General features: G+C 43.3%; 2 protein-coding genes across 6 annotated transcripts in view; both read left to right on the top strand.

Annotated features, from left to right (window-relative positions):
- Nucleotides 1–10605, top strand: part of LOC117752202 (dynein heavy chain 2, axonemal-like) — a 58627-nt gene extending 48022 nt beyond the window's left edge. The window contains exons 78-88 of the mRNA XM_034569394.1: nt 124–307; nt 556–746; nt 880–1071; nt 1404–1588; nt 2578–2812; nt 4255–4406; nt 5298–5412; nt 7495–7671; nt 8277–8351; nt 9443–9593; nt 9778–10605. Coding sequence (XP_034425285.1) covers nt 124–307; nt 556–746; nt 880–1071; nt 1404–1588; nt 2578–2812; nt 4255–4406; nt 5298–5412; nt 7495–7671; nt 8277–8351; nt 9443–9593; nt 9778–9932 — 1812 coding nt within the window. The 3' untranslated portion in view covers nt 9933–10605. The remainder of the gene's footprint in view (nt 1–123; nt 308–555; nt 747–879; nt 1072–1403; nt 1589–2577; nt 2813–4254; nt 4407–5297; nt 5413–7494; nt 7672–8276; nt 8352–9442; nt 9594–9777) is intronic.
- Nucleotides 10606–13803: 3198 nt separating this feature from the next.
- Nucleotides 13804–20858, top strand: part of kdm6ba (lysine (K)-specific demethylase 6B, a) — an 89807-nt gene continuing 82752 nt past the window's right edge. For 3 of the 5 annotated variants that reach the window (XM_034569400.1, XM_034569402.1, XM_034569397.1), the window contains exons 1-3: nt 13804–14460; nt 17930–18103; nt 18520–18557. The gene's annotated coding sequence lies outside the window, so the exon portion shown is untranslated. Of the gene's footprint in view, nt 14461–16308; nt 16579–17929; nt 18104–18519; nt 18558–20858 lie in introns of those variants that run through there. The other 2 variants (XM_034569401.1, XM_034569396.1) reach the window with 2 other exon arrangements.

The raw sequence follows: 20858 nt of genomic DNA on the forward strand, positions 1-20858 counted from the left end.
GAATCTCTTAAAGTCTCGTCACAGAGTTACTGTGAGGTGTCAACTGTGTGACACGGTGTTGGCTCATCCATTCTTACTTTCTTTCTCCTTCTTTGCTGACTTTTCTCTCCGTCCTCTCCTCAGGTTGTGGAGGAATCCACCTGCAGAACTCCTCTCATCTTTGTCCTGTCTCCCGGGGTCGACCCCACAGGAGCTCTGCTGAATTTGGCTGAGGCCTCTGGCATGAGCACGCACTTCCATGCTCTTTCTCTGGGCCAGGGACAGGCCCCCATCGCCAAGAGGATGATTGAAGAGGGCGTCATACAGGGTACAACACAAATTGCTCTGTCCTTGTTCCCGCTCTTCTGTCTCCAATTTAATTTGTTTATGCACTCCAGTTATTTTTTTCTCCCACAATTGTTTGTGTTAGTCTCTTGTTCTTGATTGTACTTGAATCATATCTTTTGTGTATTCTTTCTTTCCTTTGGTTCACCACAAAATTGCCTGAAAACACAAATACTGCTGAAAACAACGAAACAATTAACATTGGCTCATTTTTGCTTTTTGTCTTATCAGGTCACTGGGTGTTCCTCGCCAACTGCCACCTCTCTCTGTCATGGATGCCCGAACTGGACAAGCTGGTGGAGCAGCTACAGGTGGAGGAGCCCCACTCAAACTTCAGACTCTGGCTCAGCTCTTCACCACACCCAGAGTTCCCCATCACCATCCTGCAGGCCAGCATCAAGATGACCACTGAACCACCAAAGGTACATGTGCTCACACATACAGATTCCCAGACTTAATATACATGTACATGGCAACACAGAAGCCCACGTTTACTTTACAGTAAATTATACATCCTACACCTTCCCTCGTGGTAACACTGCTCACTGTCCTCAGGGTGTGAAAGCCAACATGAAGCGACTGTACCAGCTGGTGACGGACACTCAGTTCAACCGCTGCTCACGACCCGTCCTCTACCGGAAGCTCCTGTTCTCCCTCTGCTTTTTTCACAGCATCCTGCTGGAAAGGAAGAAGTTCCTGCAGCTGGGCTGGAACATTGTTTATGGCTTCAACGATTCTGACTTCGAGGTGAGGCCCTCATGTGGTGCTGAAGGAAACAATGGCAGCCATCTGAAAGAACAAAGCAAAAACAGAAAGACCAGTCTATTGTTCAGTCTAGTGAAGATGTTGGCAGTGAAAACGAGTAAATAAGACAGCAGAGATTATCCTGATTGAGTGGAATTTATGCATTGATGTCAATAATCTGCTGTAAACCACAAATATAGAAGGTCAAGCAGAAACACTTTTACACCATGTCAGAGTAAGGCTGATTAGACAGGTGGATAGTGACGATTCTAAGTGTATGAGAATGAACGGTATTTATTGCCTTTGTCCCAATCATCTTCTTCATTCTCCCCCAGGTGAGTGAGAATCTGCTCAGTCTGTACCTGGACGAGTACAAGGAGATACCCTGGGACGCTCTGAAGTATCTCATTGCTGGGGTCAACTATGGAGGTCATGTCACTGATGACTGGGACAGACGTCTTCTAACCACATACATCAATGACTACTTCTGTGATGCTGCCATCACCCAGTCCTTCTTCAAGTGAGACACAAACACACACACACACACACACACACACACACACACACACCACACACACACACACACACACACACACACACACACACACACACACACACACACACACACACACACACACACACACACACACACACACACACACACACACACACACAGGCCACTTCTGCTCCCTGTTAGGGCTCCTCTCGAGTTGCAGAGTGCCAGCACTACCAAGTGGACAAACAGATTATTACAACAGATGAAATGCAGACACAATGTGGTACTTGATGACCAACAGGAGCTCAGGTTGTTGTTGTTGTTGTTTTATTACTTTTACAGATATTGTGTCCACATCTTTCATCTCCAATCAACCATTTAATCAACAATATAAAATATTTAGTGCATCAGCTCAAATCAACAGGGATTATAGAAAGACGACTGTACATGCTTTGAATGTATATTCAACAAATAAGCTCTCGCACAGTGATCATTCTGCAGGACATTGAAACACTGTCACTTGCCTCATAGTCTAATATCTTCAATTCATTAAAACCTCAGTATGTTTTTTCTCTTTTTTGTATTTTATTACACTGAATTCCATGAGGAAAATAATCACTACAGGGAAATTAGGTCATGCGTGACCACATGGGAAGGAAATAAAAGAGAGAACGATACCTCTAAACCTGTGTTCTTAAATCTTGAAGCTGTTTTCCATTAATACACTGTATTGATGTTAATAACACAAATGTAATATTGAATCTGTTATTCTTTAAACAAAGATTATTTCAACTCAAGCTGTGTATTCATAGATTAACAGAGAGGAGAACTTACAGTATGGTCAGAAATAAGATATGTGGTGTTAATAATTCATCTGTTTAAATTTACATATCACATAAATTAAGTAAAGAAAATTCTAATCAACTTTTTTTTTCTCTTCTCTATTACCATTGTCCTTAAATACTGTTTATGTCACTGACCTTGTTCTCCATCACTTCCTCTTTCTCTGTCAGGTTTTCCTCCTTGACCCCCTACTACATCCCCCGTGATGGACCCCAGTCCTCATACGAGAAATTTATCAGCCTGCTTCCATCCACTGAGCACCCCGAAGTGTTTGGCCAGCACCCCAATGCCGACATTGCCAGTCAGATCGCTGAGACCAGAACGCTGTTTGACACCCTGCTCTCCCTGCAGCCCCAGGTCACCAGCCCCTCTACTGGGGGGGGTGGGTCGAGTCGAGAGGATAAGGTAAGGGGGAAGCAAGGTGGGAGAAGGGGAGGGCCAAAATGGCAAGTTGAGTAGATTAAATGTATATAAAGATAGATGATATGACAGCTCCCAAAAAGGAAGCCAAATCAACTCATTGGCCCCCTGGTGGCGGGCCCCCTTACTCCTCAATGTTAGCGGATGGAGTATGAGTAGACGTTAAATCAATTTCAGGTAGTTCTTATCACACTGATGCTTGTGTTTTTTTCCACTAAGTTTGGTTTAAAGTAGTTATTTGATGCTAAAAAAAATAGGGTGAAACGTATTGAGCAGAGGACATACCGGTGCAGTCAGTTTCTTTTCATGGTTGGTTTGATTAAAACCTGTTAGTCAGATCCCTCAGTCACCTTGGAAACAGCTTTACATCCTAACACAGAAATATCAACGCAGACGTCATAGTGAGATCGAATGCTGTGAAGTAGCAATCCTGTAAAAGAAGATGCAGAGAGAACCTCACGTTTCTACTGGCATAGTTTAGAAATGATGTGATCGGCTCATCTTTTTTATTAATCGTCCAAGACAAAGAAAACCACGGAACTCTTTTTGTGTCAGACAGATCTAACACTTGGTTATCCCACTCAGATGACATTTTTAAAAATCCCTTGTTTTGTTTAGATGTGTCGATAAGTCAAGCCAGAATTGGAGTGACGCTTACGATCTAATTCAGGCAGTCAGCTGGAGCTGCACTGCTCTAATCCTGTGACGTGCCACACACAAGCCGCTGTCATATACCCCCTCCCAATTCAGCAGTCTATTTAAACTGCAAAGATTTCCCAGCTCTCCCTCGACATGTCGATGCCTCTGCTGCCCTGCGTCACTCACTGCCTGTTGATTTAGCCCCTCCACCACCCCAGCATCCGCCTGTAGGCTCCAACAGGGAGCTTAACAATATTTGCACATCACTCTCCATTATATCAATGCGGTCATATATAGGATTGGGATGAAGTCGAAGCCTACAAGCCAAGCTCAAACTATGTTCGGCTGCTGCAATAAATTGGTCAAACGTGAGTTGTGTGACTCAAATGTTTTGCTTAAATTAAAGAAGCATCATGTCTCAGGGTTCCTCTAAAAACATTTGCCAGTTCTGTGTTTCGAATTGAAACCACCTGTTGTTTGACTGGCCGTTGTTTAGCAGTGGCAGTAGTTTGTCTGTTATAAATATGCTTTACATGCTATGGTAGTGTAATAGCCCCGATTAGGAGGTGTAAGTCTGACTGCTGACTGTCAGTGATTTGCCAGCTCATTTGGTTCTGTTTCTTGTGCCTGTTGGAATAATATTAGAAGCTATATGTGAGTCTTAGCCTGAGCTTTGGTAAGTGATCTGATTTTATGCAGCTCCATGATCTGACTGTGTCGGTCTGACTTGCCTTTGTATGCTAACTAATCTCATCTGCTTCTCTACAATGTTTCATTGTTGCTTCCAGGTATTAGAGCTGTTGGCAGACGTCCGTGGGAAGATTCCAGCATTGATTAACTACGAGAGCATAACGTCCCTCCTCCAGGACAACTCTTTACCTCTCAATGTGGTGCTGCTCCAAGAGATCCAGAGATACAACTTGCTGCTGGCCACCATCATGTATGAACTCTCTCTCTCTGTGTGGATCTGTCTTCTGTCCTTTCTTTCTGTTTGTCTTGTTCAGCCGGCTGTTTACCAGGTTAATTAGAGACAACGTACAGAGCGTAACGTAAGAGCAGGGGTGGAAGTAGGTTAAGGTTCTTGTCAGTACAACTGCCACAACCTTTATATCCTCCTCCTGCTTGGTGGAACCATTTATCCAGTACAAATGGCATTACTAAAGAATGTGGTAGGGTAGAACAAATCAAATGCACCCTTTGAAGCACTGTTTTGCACACATTATCATGCCAGACTTTACAGTACCCATGGAGGTCACATAGCTTGTTTGCTGTCTGTGTCGTTAGTTGTCGTTAGCCAGCAGCTTATGTTCTGGGCACAAGATCACTGGAATTATTTAGAATGATAAAGCTAACTGTTGTCTATATTGACCTTACATTAGCAGTGTGCTTTGTTGGAAAAGCAATTATAATAAGGGTATTGTATTGTATTTTTGCCCCCCAGCTGTTGTCCCTTATTTCTGGCACTTGATCTTTTAGCGGTACTGGACCGTGCAGACTTACTTTCACACCTCTATAAGAGAGAGAGATAAGAAACCAGAAATTTTGAAAGCAAACCTGCAACACGAGGAGGCCCCAGCATCAAAATTACAAGTTATAGTTATAGAAATAACAGAATATCGTCACTGCCACAACTCAGAATATATGATGTTGCTTGCCTAAAATGAAAATGTTGCACAATTACCCAGCCCGCTTGTTTTTGTGTCTCTATGTCTGAGTGCTGGGTAATTCCAGTAGATTGAGGTTAGGAAGCAGTGACGACTAAGCAGCTACAATAAAAGAGGGTTAATATCTCTGATGTGTTGGTTCAACTGTGTGTGTCTGTGTGTGTTAGTTCGTCCCTGCTGGAGCTGGAGAAAGCGATCAAAGGCTTAGTGGTGATGTCACCCAGCTTGGAGGAGACCTTCAACTGCATCTATGACGCTCGTGTACCACCGCTGTGGGAGAAGGTGCCAGACAAACACACCCACACACACACACCCCCATACCCATCACCCACCATAACTCAGTCTTTTAACACACATTCTTTTGAGGCACACCAATGTTTTACTGCCTTCATTTATTCTCTGATGTTTGAAGTGTTCTCCACCTCTCACTTGCTGTAATACACAATAAATAAATCACACGTACATCACACGCACAGTGAGACCACCTCCTGAAGTGAGAAGTGAGCCTGCACCTGCTGCCTTCCTCTACTTACTTAAAGTGGGGAGACTCAGACTAGAATGAAGGAGTGCTTCGAGGATCAATAGTGTTGAGACAGCACTCTCTTTGGAGTGCACTAAAATAACACAAGACAAAAAAGACTGTGTTGAGTAAGGATTGGATTTAAAAAAAGAATGCTTTGAAAAAGGGAGCAAAGCATGACACCTTCCAAGATAAACAGCAGAACAAATATAGCCTTTTATTGGCTTGGCTGTACTTTATTATCAAGAGTATTTCCATGTCACAGATCATATTTCAATACAGACACACGGCTATGTGTTTTTTTCCATAATTTTAATCTGACTATATTTGCATCCAAGTCTTTCTCCCTAAAACAAATATGACGGATTTCTGTTGCGTGGACCGCTCAGGATTCTTGTGTATTGATCTGGCGATTGTGATCAGATCAACACTCATCTCTCCTGCTGTCTTCAGCCGGTCCAGCAGCTGCAGGCCTGTCTCTGTACTGACTCACTGGTCTGTTATTAAAGGTGTATTTATCCATCACTCTGCCCGGCTGCACGGACACACATTTATTGTTCTCCTCTGGCTGTGTCCAAACACACACACACACACACACACACACACACACACACACACACACACACACACACACACACACACACACACACACATTGATCGGGCTCTGGCAGCGTTCCAGCTGTCATTCTGTCCAAATGCTCCATTATGGCTTCATTATCACTGGACCTCTCTTTACAGTGGAGAGAGAACACAGGCTGCTGTCAGCTCAGGTCAAGGGGCTAGAAAAGATTCTGGCTACCGTTCAAGTCTGTGTGTGTGTGTGTGTGTGTGTATGTGTGTGTGTGTCCACTGAGCAAGAGTCATTTGGGGGCACTACTTGTTTATCTTGAAGTGCCTCATTCTGTCCTCATTGCAGACTGTGCAAGAAAGCATGCGTGCATATGTATTTGTAACTCTATGTGTGTTTGTATCAGTGAGTAGCTGTTAATCAGGTGGATGCCTTGTTCCTCAGTGGCTGAACAAACCATGTGTGTGTAGTGTAATAGACAAAGTGAACCTTCCAAGTCCTGTTCCACTTTCCTAAAGACACTCTGAGCTCATTGTGCTCTGGCCGGGGGCTTACTACTGCGTACTGTGTGTGCACCTGGGTGTGTGTGCGTGTGTGTGTGTGTGTTTCCGTTTTGGGAGTATTGGGCAGCTATTAGGGCGGCTGCCTCCAGCTGAACTTCTCTCTTCTATCCCAACCACTTGTAAACTAGACAACTCTGTCTTTCTCTCTTTTCTTTCTATTTCATCTCATCCTTCTCGCTGTCTTTTCTTTCCCTGTGTCCAGCTCCTTTTTGCTTCTTGTCTACTTTGCTTTCTCATTGTGACGCTAACCTAATGCCGAAATCAGACAAAGCATGCAACACATAATGAGGATGTTCTGTTTAACACTGTTAAGATTTATGAAGTGAAATTGTGTACCAGCAGCTCTGCTCACCAGTCAGTGTCATTTCTGTTTTTGATGAGGACATTTGTCTGAATCAGTTGACTGAACAACAACTTGTCATTCTTTTTGTGATTCTTTCTTGTTTCTACATTTAATTCAGTATTTGCAATTTTAACTTTGCGCTTTGTAAAGTTGACACTGATTTAAGGTATTATTTTACGGTTCCTCCTTCCCCCATCCCTTTGTGTGTGTTGGTGAGACTTGCAGGCCATCACTGCTCAGTACTTACTGCTTTGCACTGAGCTTTTTCCCATTATGTGTAGCTGCCAACAGCTGGAAGCATGAAATGACTGTAGATTTGCTGTCTCTCTCTCTCTCTCTCTCACCCACTCACTCTCTCTCTGTCCACTAGACATACCCCTCGCTGAAGCCTCTGGCAGCGTGGACCAGGGATCTTTGCCAGCGAGTCAATCAGTTTGCACGCTGGGCAGAGACGGCCCAGCCCCCCAAGTTGTTCTGGCTCTCGGGCTTCACCTCTCCAAACGGCTTCCTCACCGCCGTGCTGCAGTCTTACGCTCGACAGCATAACGTGAGATTTCCCTTCGTCACATTCACAGAGCCAGAGAGACACTTACACCAGCTTACACTGCTTTGATAGTCTTGTTTGAGATTATACATTTCTGAATTTACCCAGGTTGTTTTTCAAAGGGACTATGGGATTTTACAACTGAAGATTAAACTGAAAAATTGACTAAATTAAAACCACAGCAGGTTTGCATGGCAGCCACTATTCAGTTTTCAATTTTTGTCAGTTATTGTGTCGCCAATGTGTTCCCTGTTTAATCTTCACTGCACATATAAGACACAATTTAAAAAACAGCCTGGGAAACAGATGCTGATGCAGTCATGGTCATTTTCAGACACACACTAAAGTCCCTCCCTGTGCTGCTCAGCCAAATGCAACCTGTTTCTAAAACACTCTTCTCCCTGTCTCCTCTGAGTCCATACATTCATTCTCTGCCTCTTAGCGTCTCACAGCCGACAACCACCACAAGAAACACTTTATCCCACAGACATGTATTCATACCTGGTTATTTGGGGAAAACACTTTTAATACAGCTCTGTTTCAATAACTGTAGATCTTCTTGAGTTCTAGGGATCATGTGTTAATGTTCTGTGAAACTGTCTTTGCAGATATCAGTGGACACATTGTCCTGGGAGTTTATAGTGTCCACTGTAGATGACAGCAACCTCCTGTACCCGCCCAAGGTGACTCCCCGCACACACACACATTTCCATAAAGGTTTCCATAAGCCTGCCATCAGACCACCTTTTCCTTTCAGCTGTCGGCGCCACTTTCCAACACATTTTTCATTTCTACTTAAACATCGACAGTGTGGGTTTTTCCCTTCGTTCAGAGCAGCCCGGCCGCTTCGTGCCTCTTTTCTCATTCCACAAATCTGCTCTCACATTTTAATCTTTATACCAAGCAGTTTTTAATGCAAATGTTGACAGGGAGGTGAAATGTTTCCATGTCTTGTTGCTCCCACTCCAGTATATCGGTCATTGTAGCCCTTTACTTCTCACTTACCTCACATTGTTGGATCCTTCCCTGTATGAATTCCTCTGTTTAAACCTTACTTTCCTTACTTGCCTCTCTTCCCTGTCCTGCCATTCTTCTACTTCCCTCCCTCTTTCCTTTCCCTCTTCCCTCCATCATATTTCCCTTTTTGCCCTTTTCTTCTTCCCTTGTTCTGTCACATGACCCTCTGCTTCCCATTCTTTTTTTGTTTCTGTGCCGCTCCGGTTTTTCCTCTTCAATTTCCTTCCTCTTACCCTCTCTTCTCCATCTTCCCTTTTGCCTCTTCCCTCCCTTCTCCTCTTCCTTCTTTTATCCTGCAGCCTTCTCCCTTGTTTTACCCCTCCCTCTCACCTCCTCTCCCAGTTGCATTACCTAATTGGCATGGCTGTTTATCATCAACATTTTTTGAAAGCTGTTTGCAAAATGTCACCTCCAAACAAGTGTTTATATGTCTGGCTCATAGACTATACGATTCACTCTGTTTTTATCGCATCAGATATCTAAGAACTACCTAAAATGGCAGTAACCATATTTAACCAAAACATATTTGAACTGTTCTTTAACTTTTTTGTTTAGTCCATCTCCTAACATGGAGGAGGAAGGGTTTATGACCTATACTGCAATCAGCCACAAGGGGTGATCCAGACACTTTGGCCTCACTTTTGGGGAGCTGTCATGTCGTCTGTCTTTATACACAGTTCCTCGTTTTACTTGTTTCTCTTTTTATTCACCCCCCCCCCCCCCCCCCCCCCCCCCCCCCCCCCCCCCCTCCCTCAAGGATGGGGTCTTTGTGCGAGGTTTGTTCCTGGAGGGGGCTGGTTGGGACAAGAGGAACTCCTGTCTGTTGGAAGCTGAGCCCATGCAGATGTCCTGTTCCATCCCCACCATCCACTTCAAACCTGTGGAGAACCGCACAAAGATGGGCAAAGGTGACTGGAATTTCCTTACTGCATCCCACCCACTGTGTTACCATCTTCCTCTCCTTGTTTTTTTACATTGCCCCGTGATTCCACTGTCTGAACTCTGTTTCTGTCTGTCTGTCTGTCTGTCTGTCTGTCTGTGTGTGTGTGTGTGTGCGTGTGTGCGTGTGTGTGTGTGCGCGTGTGCGTGCAGCTATGTACCTGTGTCCCGTTTACTACTTCCCAGTGCGTTCGGGCCGGGCCGGACGAGCATCTTTTGTGGTCGGAGTTAAGCTGAAATCCGGAGCTGCGACCCCAGACCACTGGATCAAGAGAGGGACGGCTCTTCTCATGAGCCTGGACATCTAAAGGCCTTCACACACACTTCTCATTCTCATCATTCTCATCCCTCGTGCATCTCCCATCTGCTGTTCTCTCCAGTCGGCTCTCTTCTTCCCCTCTCTATCTCTTCGTGCCACATCTGGTCCGAGCAGCAATAACAGCCCCTCGCAGGCTCTCTGCCCTCTTTATTTATCCATCCATCCCTGCATCCCTCTCTTCCCCGCCCCTCCTTGGCATGGCAGCCTGTCATTAGTTCTGAGCTCACAGACTCATGGCTTTAATTTTGGCCTGCCTGCTCCTCTGTCTCCGGCCATTTTGTGTCTGCTTTCTTTACATGGCTCAACTGTTAGCTTGAGTGTTAAGAGATAGTATTTGTGCACGCAAAAAGAGATACGTGCATCTCCATGTTGTGAGTGTGTATCGTGGATGCACATGTCTCAGTATGCAGAGATAGACAGAGATCTTTCAAGTATGTGTTTGTGTGAACAGGCCATGAATTATTAGTGCGATGTGTATCAGTCAGTCAAAATAACTAATACAATTAAATTGAATATTTCTCTAATGTCTGTGTACAGTATATGTATTGTAGGTACCTCTCCAGGCCCCCAGCCTGGAGATTACAGAAACAAGCTACCAAAAGTACAACATGTAATCAAATTTTAGATAAGTGCATTCAACCATTAGGGTACAAACCCAGAACAGCAAGAATCAAGTAAGTACAATTTGCTCCAAAAACAAACAAACTACAAGTGCTACATGTAAGTGCCATATAAGTGCAACCTAATCTTCTTTTCTTTTTTTTTTTAAACACCAGAGTTGACGATGGTTATTAGACATCATCTTCTGAACCAAGGTGCAGTCGGAAGAGATGTGTGTTTAGTCTGCGGCAGAAGATGTGTAGACTTCCTGATGTCAATGGGGAGCTCGTTCCACCATTTGGGAGCCAGGGCACCAAACAGTCGTGATTTTGTTGAGTGGCTAGCTGTCCCTCGCAGTGAGGGAGCAGCTAGCTGATTGGCCGATGCAGAGCGGAGTGGACGGGCTGGGGTGTAAGGTTTAACCATGTCCTGGATGTAGACTGGGCCTGATCCGTTCGCAGCATGGTACGCATGTACTAGTGTCATGAAGCAGATGCGGGCAGCCACTGGTAACCAGTGAAGGGAGCGGGGGAGCGGCACATTTGCTGAGCCACATTTGCACAGGTAAGCATTCGAGGGACCTGAGGCTGTGGACCAGCTCACGGCTCGATATTCAGACAAAAAGCTAGATGACGAAAAAGATACGAATCTGTTCAAAATTCTACTCACAGCTGGAAGATACAAGAAACTGGCTTGATATGAACACCCCCACACATGGACAATGATTAGATATAGTACAGTAAATATATATGATGGAAAATATTACTTGTTGTTAAAGAGAGAAAGATGTATTTACCAGAAAATGTGCTTAGCAATAAATGGTCTTAGTCATTCTTTGTCACTGTTAAAGTTGGCCCGACACAATTCTGGTAAGTTCCTTTTCTTCTCCTCTCTTTCGTTTAAGTCTCTCCGTCAGGTCTGACCGATTATTCACTCCTCTCCACAGCCCTGCATCATTATTTCCATGCTGACCCCCTTTTATCCCGCTCAAACATACACTGGGAATAGTTTCCTACCGAGAAGTGTTTTACTGGAAACTTGCTCTTTTGTAACATCTGGTTCAAGTGGCTGTCTGGTAATGTAAGTGTGGTGCTCAGTGAATTCCTTAGTAATCTAATGAGCTGTTATGCATCGTCAGCTATTTTGTCATAGCAGGAATGACAAAGCACCTGAGTGATAGACAATTTGGGGATATGAATAAAATATGTGCAAATGAAGCACTAAATCACGTCATTGTAAATTAGGAAAAAACTGAATTTCCAGATTTATTTTTATGAAGTCTACATCACTTCCTGGCTTTGTCCACTAATTGACCAGACACCCATGTAACCAGTTGTTTACATCTTTAAAACCAAAGAATGATACTTTTTATTTTGGGGAAATTTGAATAGCCCTGTCTTTGTCCCAGTCCGACACACACATTTTTCCACAGTGACAACACACACACACACGCAGGCACATGTGCATGCAAACAGTGCAGTCAATCAAGTTGAGGTAAAGTATATTTTTATGCTAATATGCATTTCCCCAAGCTGAATAAAAGAGGACAGAGGGAGGGAGCAACTGAAGGAGAAATGAACCTATTCAAACAAATGAATTCTAATGAAGCTTCCCAGACAAGACGTTTGGAGTCAGCATTGTGAGAGAGGAGGCCTGGACTTCCCCACTGGAAAGGACTCAGCCCAGACTCCTGAAAGGGAGGGAGAGAAAAACAAGAGAACGACCCTGGAGAAAGTGAGCCGGGAGGAAGAATGGTCCAGTAATGAGAGAGGGGGACCAGAGGGAGGCGGGGCCTGAGTTCAAGGTTGTATTCAGACTTAAGGATTGTCCCCCTGAAAGACCGAACACAGACTTCCTCAGGGTTTAAGAGCTTCTTTATCAGGCCCAGGTCTGTGTGGGTGTGTGTGTGTGGGTCTCTGGTGGTCTCTGGATGGGTGGGAGATGGAGGGGGGGGCCCTCACAGCAACACGCTGAATTCAAATTGAAATTGGCTTATTCTCAGGCCTGGCTGTAAAAAAATATCAGACTCGGGAGGTGTTATTTTATGGATAAAAGCTTCTCTTGAAATGAACTAGAATGTAAATGTAGTGTGGAAACATTTTTCAACACGAGAGCGGCTGTTCTCAACCTGCCTGTTGGTGTTAATGCTACTTCAGAATTATTCCTCGTCATCCTCCTCAAGCACTTCTACAATGTACTGTCACTTTTTACTGTCTGTGTGCTGGATGTTGTGTGCAGAGCTTTTTACAAACTGTCTATGGTGCAGAGTGAAGTTAGAAAACTTTGTGTTCATCCTACCTGGTTTATCTGCAGTGACGATTTTACAGTCAATGTGTTTGATTAAATGAAACTGAATTTGTTTTATTACTTTTCACTTTTTACTTTTCACTTGTGTGGCTTTAATAGTATTTTAGAATTAGTAATTAGAATTTAGATTAGTAGTAATATCTGTCTAATACGTTTGATGTGTGTATTCCAGGGCAGAAATACAGTATCCAAAGTTTGGTGGCTGCTTGAAAAGGTGCTGCGATCATGTCATTTTACAATGTTTATCATTTTGTACGAGGTGGTTACTGTTCAGTCTTTATTTCAGAGCCAAGGTCTTCAGGAGCTCCCAGTCCGCAGAAATATTTATTTCTTGAGGTCACTGGAAGCCAACTCCTTCCATCTGCTTATCCGCTCAGAAACAGGCTCGTCCAAAAAATTCCTACATTCTGGAGGAATGTTCAGGACGTATGTCTGTAATAAGAGAATCCAAAGTTTATCATGGGGAAGGTGTTCATTTGAAAATCTACAGCTTTAGAGGTCAAGCAGTTGGATTGATGCTGATTGATAGTATCACTCAAAGGAAAGCAGGCTGCAGGTGGGGATCCCCTGAACCCCCCTGAGAGCCAACTGGTTGTTTCCCAGCTCCATGGGTTTACCTCGTGCTTCACTTGGATCTCCCAGCAAGCTCCTGCCCTAGATTTCAAGTTTCTTGGGAAATGACAAGATTACCAAACATGTCCAAGCATCAACTTCTGATTCCTCGAGTGACTCATGGCCCTTTCAGTCCAGTCACTGCTTCCAACTGGGAGCTTGACTCTGGAGCCAAACAGTTCTAAGGGGGAAAACCTGGGGTCCAGTTGTTCTCTATTGAACAGTAGTTCATAATGGAATTTGGGCAAGTTGTACAGTGTGTTTGCCAGTGACTATGGAGGCGGGGCGGCTAATGTCCAAGACTCTTCCACCGAAAATAAACCTGCATGAGGGAAGAGAGGGAAGGAGAGAGAAAGGGAGAGGAGGGAGGGAGAGGAGGAGGAAGGGAACCAGCCTTTCAACGGGGACAGAAGGGAAAGAGAGTCTCCGTTTCAATGGAATAAAAACTGCGCAATTTCTTGAAGGACTGCCTGCTCGGGATCGCGGCGGACCGTGCCTCTATGGGAAACGGATATCAGCGGTGTGTGTTTTTTTTGGGGGGGTGGGGGGGAATCCAGGGTATCTGTGCCCACTGCTACCCTCTGCCTCCTCAGCCCACAGAACAGGAGCGGGCGGTTCTTTTGCCCAGATGGTCTTCAGGAGGAGGAAAAGCGCTGTGCAATGGTTCAGAAAGGCGACGGGACTGTGCAGAGATGCGAGATCAGTGATGAGTCCACCAATCATGTCTTGCTCATGGGCGAACGTTTCCTCAAGCCCGGGCTCGGATCTATCTGCGTATACACACGCAGCTCCTGCGCGCTGTGTCGACGATTGCACCTATGGATGTTACATGGGCTTTCATATTTTTTTATTTTTTGGGGGGTGGGGGGGGGGGGGGATTTTAGTGGGCTGCGTCATCTATGGCGATGGAGTGCTTTGCAGGTTTTCCACTATTTCTCTGTTTCAACAAGGAGCGCGGCACCTCCCCGGCAGGTTTCGGGGGGGATTGTACATACAAGGTAGGCATGATGCATGACTCTTATCACATGTGAGGCTGTGTTACCTAAGAACTGTAGCGGGGAGGAGGGAGGGGAGGGGAGGTGGGGGCCGCGTGACTCCATTGGATACAACCTGAACTATAATATCCTGTCATAAATCCTCCAGGACACGCGATCAACATGCGAGCAGGGGCACAAACCGGGGTTTGTTGCATCAGACACACAAACACGAGGCTGTGCTGTGGTCGGATCGCGTTGCATGAACACACACACATGGCTACACATGTGTAACTTCAGACACACACACACACACAGTCACACGTAGGGTGGATAAGTTTGGACACTGCAGCGGGATCATGTGGCAGATGTTTCATAACCCGAATTCATCAGCCAACAGCCGCCGGTGATGTCATGTTTTTTTACGGTCAGGCTGGAGGAGTTTACGGGAAGGTGGCTCCGGAGGTTGGCGATGTCGCAATCGCCCACTGTTGATCTCGGCCACACGTTTAGGAAGATGCACAGGAAAGACACGGGGGATCTGAGCCCGTGGGTGTGATGGGATGTGCGCAGTGGTCGTGATGTTTCACGGATCATGGGGGGGGGCGGTGGTGAGCGGCGGCGGGCTGAATGAAACCGGGGATCGATCCCGGGAAGGAGTGTCGCATTTTCGCTCAGAAATGTCATGTGGTGAAGTTGTGGCGGGTTCTCCACTATTTCCAGGAACAGCGTTTGAATTCTCTTCCCCAGAATTCAATCTCTGTCTCCACCCCTCTCGTCTGCCTGCTGTTCCGGTTGCACGTTGGACATGTGGCCACTGGGTGGCGACACTGGATAGTGAACTGGTTATACTCGTGTAGTCATCAGGAACACTGGTTATTATTACTTCTGATTGTTTTATCTCTGCAGTGCCTCAAACACACTTCTACCAAAAAGCCTGATTTTATAATTGTGAAGTTTTTTTATTGAACTTTTTCAACATACTCAAAAATATCACAGCAAACAACTTCAACCAACAGAAGGGACTCACTTACAGTTCATATTTGGATGCACAGGTTTGTTCAAAGTAAGAAAGAAAAAGCTTCCAGACTTCATTTGCCATAACACTTTCCATCCATTTACAGTGTGATGGTGGTTATGGCAGATTTCCGGTGAACCAACACTAACCGCCGTGCCAATAGTGACAGGAAGACTAAGGCAAAGTTTATATATTTGAATTCTAAAGTTTATCGTTAAAGCAAGGAGGCTGTTGTAACGCACATCTCTTTATTAAATGTTACACTTATTTTTTAATACTGGAATAAAATGAGCCAACATTGACATCAAATAGACTTTGAATTATGTCATAGCTATGGGGCTCTGATTGTAAAACGGCACTTGATGAAAATAACATAAAAAAAACAGCTGTAAAATCTTAATGTTAAATCTAAATATGAAATCTTTATATAAATGTTAAATCTAGATATTGAATCTTAATATTAAATCTTAATATAATGTTAAATTCAAATATTACATTATAAGTGTAAATGTTAAGACTAAATATTATATTCAAATATTAAATATTAAAATTTAACCTTATTGTATACCTAAATGTTAAATCTTAATATAAAATCTTAGTATAAATCCTACATGTTTAAATTGTAAATGTAGCAGTTTAATCTTAATCTAAATGTTATATCTATCCATGTTGTTGGAATGTTTTTCAGGGTCTTAATTCCAGGTTAGAACATAATTTCTTTAAATGATTAAAAGCGGGTTTGTGGTCTGTGTCATTACAAAGATGATCATTCTTTTACATTTTTGTAGTCCATCAGCTGATGGACTACAAAAATGTCCCACAATGCAGCTCGAGGAGATGCTAACAGCTGTAAACAGTTTAGCTAATTCTGTCGCACCATGTCCGCGCACACGAGACCAAACCAAAACAACATGTGTGTCCGTCAAACTCCGTACGTAGATTCATTGTTACTCATTTCACAACGTTTAAATATCCACAGTACATTTACACAGTCACGGGTTAAAGTACTTCTGCGTAGCTCTTGAATTACAGTAATATTTACTCCTGGGGCTAAACGCACCTGAGAGGATAGTGGGACAGGAAACATGGTGGCGCTACACAACACAACAAAAACCTCTGCGGAGGTAAATATGAAGTAGTGGTCTGAATATACAACATTCAAAATGCGCTAGTTCTGTTTACATGAGTCTTTGTACAGTAGGTGTGATGGCGGCGGGTGTACTGCTGTGTACTTGTATTTACAGTAGCTAAATCTGCACTCGTGTTCCAACTAAATACGTCCTCTGTTTCTACTTTTATGTCACTACGACCAAGTACTATGACTCAAGACTGTTTCCATTAACAGTAGGTTTGGACGTTTTTAATGTCAAACACAATATAAACAAAGTGTCCATCTTAGTTCCAGTAGATTATGAATCTGGTGGCTAGTGGCTCAGGAAATAACAGAATAAAACACAAATAGAACAATTAAATTAGAAAAAACAATGAAACCAGAAGAACTGCACCAAGTTAAAATATTTACGAAATAGGTCAGGTTTTTAAGAACCTCTTAAAATTGGATTCTGCATTTATTATAACTAAGGGAAGACGGTTCCAGAGGGTGGGAGCCATGACAGAACATTACTCGGTCACCTTTAGTTTGTAATCTGGATTTTGGGATGGCCAGAAGGAGACTGTACAGATCATGGGACAGAATAATTCACTGTGTGTACATTGTTTACATCATCAAATCCATTCTCAGTCACTTCCCCCTTTTCCCGGCCTTCATCTCAGTTATTTAATGGTTTCAAAGGCCCTCACCTGCCTCATCTATGTCTGCTCCTGTATGATAGCAGGCAAAAGACTTTTACCATACACATATTTCATGGATTAATTAGATGCTAATACTGAAGCATTGTATCCGCTATCCAGTACCTCCTTGATCTTCTATTTTCACGTGCATAATAATATACAGTAGTGCAAGAATGTGTATTTTCCTCTAGATGGCGACACATTTGCAGTCCAACCCTGGTCTGGGTTCTGTGAACAGCTGCTTCCTTCTTAGTGCGCTGGTGGAAACTCACTGTGGTCTCTCAATACATGTTGTTTAATTGTCTGCTTTGGACCGGTAAATTAAATCACCACATTAATCGCAATTGCGATCCTTGTTTGACGAATCGATTTAGCATTTCTGCCAAATAACACATTTTCAAACTCTCTAGTTGGGCAACAAAACAATATTGATAGTTAAAACACAAATAATTACAAAAGTCTAACACATATGCATATAATGCTTATGCATAGTGCAAGAACAGTGAGGAGGTATAACCCATTATTGTGAAATGTTTTGTTGTCTATTTTTATTCTCTGCAAGTACAAACCTTTACTCAGGAGAAAAAAAAAATCAATCCTCAATCTTTGGTCATATCGACTGAATGCACTACTCGATTATTGCTTCTGATCAAGAGAGTTAATCTTAGTTTTTCCCATTCACAGAGATGGAATGAGGAACATGGCCGAGCACCGTCATGCCGTGTCTGAAGAGCCACCGTGACTGAAGCCAGAGGTGACATGTCTGACTGGGTGACCTGCTGTCGCCAGGAATGAGCAAATGCTAGATGAAGATCGCAGCCAGCGGAGATGGACTGCACAGCCTGGGGGTGTCTGATGGTAAGATGGACAAAAGTTATATTTAAATTCGTCATTATTTTATCAATATAGCTATGAAATGGTTTGTTAAATAAGGAAGAGACAGGATAGTACTGTACCACAGACATTCCACCACAGGGTTGTATTTACTGTATGTTAAACCCACTACTGTAATATTTCTCTGCCATTCTGTGGGCTTTGAAATACACTTCGAATATTTAACTGATAACACTTTACTCATTAATACCGCTGCTTTGTAAAATAAACCTGCATATTGATATCTATAAGAGAGCAATATGTCAATATCACAACTCATTTATGTTTGAAGTTATCTAAAAAAAAATCCTACTATGCTATTATGCATCTCAATATTGTGTGATCACTTGGTTTCCTCACTGTTCATTGCACCAGATAACTAATAACTGTTTCCCCTGCAGAGGAGCCATCTGCATCTCGCCAGCACCCACCTGCCCAGGTAAGACTTTGACCTTTTTCCCAGACTTTGACCTTCTACTCATGGGATGTGCAAGTCTTCATCCATAATGATGTGTGTCTGTCCAGTAGATGTATGTTTGTCTGAGCATTGTTCACATGCATTGAAATACCCATAATAACACATCATATGTTTACACTACGATAGTGTTTACTATAACTGCCAGCCGTTTAGAAGCATTTCAGACTGCAGAATGTGAAACCCCGCTGATCTGGGATCAAATCTCTGTCTGGACTCCTTATAGTTTCAGCAGAGAAAACATTCATAGAGGATTTTGTCTCCTTTTATCCTAAAAGTATAATGTTTTTTAACCATTCTATATTCTGCAATATGGTCTGGTAGTGTTGAAGCCTACGGTGTGTTTGGGCTATAGAGGCTCCCTCTGTGACACAGTATAGGTAACCTGCGTGGTTTGTCACTGAGTCACTGTGACTGATGATTTTTTTATGAGGGCAGATATTTATGAGGCTGCTACATTTACTGAGCCAGGCATTTGAAATCGTCCACCTCATTAAACGTTTTTCTTTATTTTCCGTTTGTGCTGGCCTGATATTTGCCTGAACATTATGAGCAATCAACCAGCTCCGCAGCGTCGGATTAAATTCATGACTTGTTGAGTATGCACGTTTTATGTTAAAAATGTAACTCAGTGTTTTGTACACAAGTCTTTTTTCTGTTTTCTGAGAGGAGCTGACGTTTTCACTACAGCTACTAATTAAATGGGATTGGGCCACAGCCAAGTGTATACACACACACACACACACACACACACACACACACACACACACACACACACACACACACACAATAGTTAAGCTCTACACATTCAACACCCTTACTAAGGCATACACACACCTAACCTCACACCAGCTCTGTTTCATTTTCACACACAGGCCTCAAGCACACTCTGACAAACATCGCTAACACTGTTTTGATCTCCCTCTTTGGGACAAAGACACACACACACACACACTCTCTCTTTCTAATACAGGCGTCTCCCAGGACCCTGCCAAGCCTCTCACACCTGGGGTTTTCCATCACTTAGCCCGCTCAGCTTTATTACACACATTTAAAGCTGGCCATGAGTCAGATCCATCACACACATTATTGCACATGCACAAATGCATACATCTGGCTGAAAGGCTTTCTGTTAGGAAGGAGGTTATTTAGCAGAAAGAAGGGAGAGGATGGATTATTGAAAAAAAGAAAGAAATGGCAGTGCAGCATGAGAACATGAGCCGTGTCAATGGTTATGTGAATGTAAACAGCTTGTGGTTTGGAATCGTTCACAATAGCCTGCAGCACAATACTAATACTACATGCATAGTACCAGAGATCAGAGTGTGTAAGTGTTTGATATCCACTTTTCCTGAGGACTTTTTAGTCATCTCATAGATGAGAATTCAGTCTGGTTCTGTTGTTTTTGAAGAAAGTACTTCTCATTGTTTAAAACAGGAAGTACCATTTATCACTTTAGTACCTTGTATTTAACATTTTACTTGCTATCATGTTGCATACTCTTCCATTTTAAGTGTCTCCAACAATCTCTACCATTCACAGTGTAGCTTTTAATTTGCAGTAACCCTACTTTGCATATGGTTCATTCCTTCCCTTGATCGTGTTTATTTTTTCTGTGAGGATATGAAAAGCCCTGGCAGTGACTTATAGAGTCTGACACTTTGCTTCGTGTTCAAATCAGCTATACTGAGTGTTGAGTGTCTCTGAGAGAAAGGAAGTGTCTTACGTTACATTTTGTTTATCTACAAGAAGTGAGTGCTGCCATCATTTAGCAAAGCAGCCTTGTCAGCTTGCATCTGCCCCAGAGATGAACACACGTGCACACTCTCACCCTTTAAATGTGTTGTCTTGTGTCACCTTCCCTTTGGGTTTTAAGTGTTACAGTTTATCTTATCTACTGTCTTTCTTAGCTTCTCGTTTTTTTTCATACAGAGCTACAGATATGTATATTAGCTTCATGCCACAAGGCTGGTCGTGGCTGCCAAGTAAGATATGTTGCTTATTATGTATCTCTAATGTTTTTCGTCTTATTCAGTCTTTTTGTGTGGCATCCCCCAGTGTTACTATCTCATAAAGCCAATTTTAATACCAACTCCAATAAAAACTTGTGAGTTGTGCCAAGTGCCAATGCAACAGGAAACATTTTCATGGTAGTCACTGTGCAGTTCTTTAAATCAAATTGGTGACATTAATTTGTGAGTATTCAGTGTCAGGTGTAGGACAGGACAGGGAGTTTTTACATCTGCTTTGTCTATATATCCTCCT

This window comes from Hippoglossus hippoglossus, chromosome 18 (genome assembly GCF_009819705.1).
Source record: "Hippoglossus hippoglossus isolate fHipHip1 chromosome 18, fHipHip1.pri, whole genome shotgun sequence".
In the NCBI taxonomy this organism is placed as follows: Eukaryota; Metazoa; Chordata; class Actinopteri; order Pleuronectiformes; family Pleuronectidae; genus Hippoglossus; species Hippoglossus hippoglossus.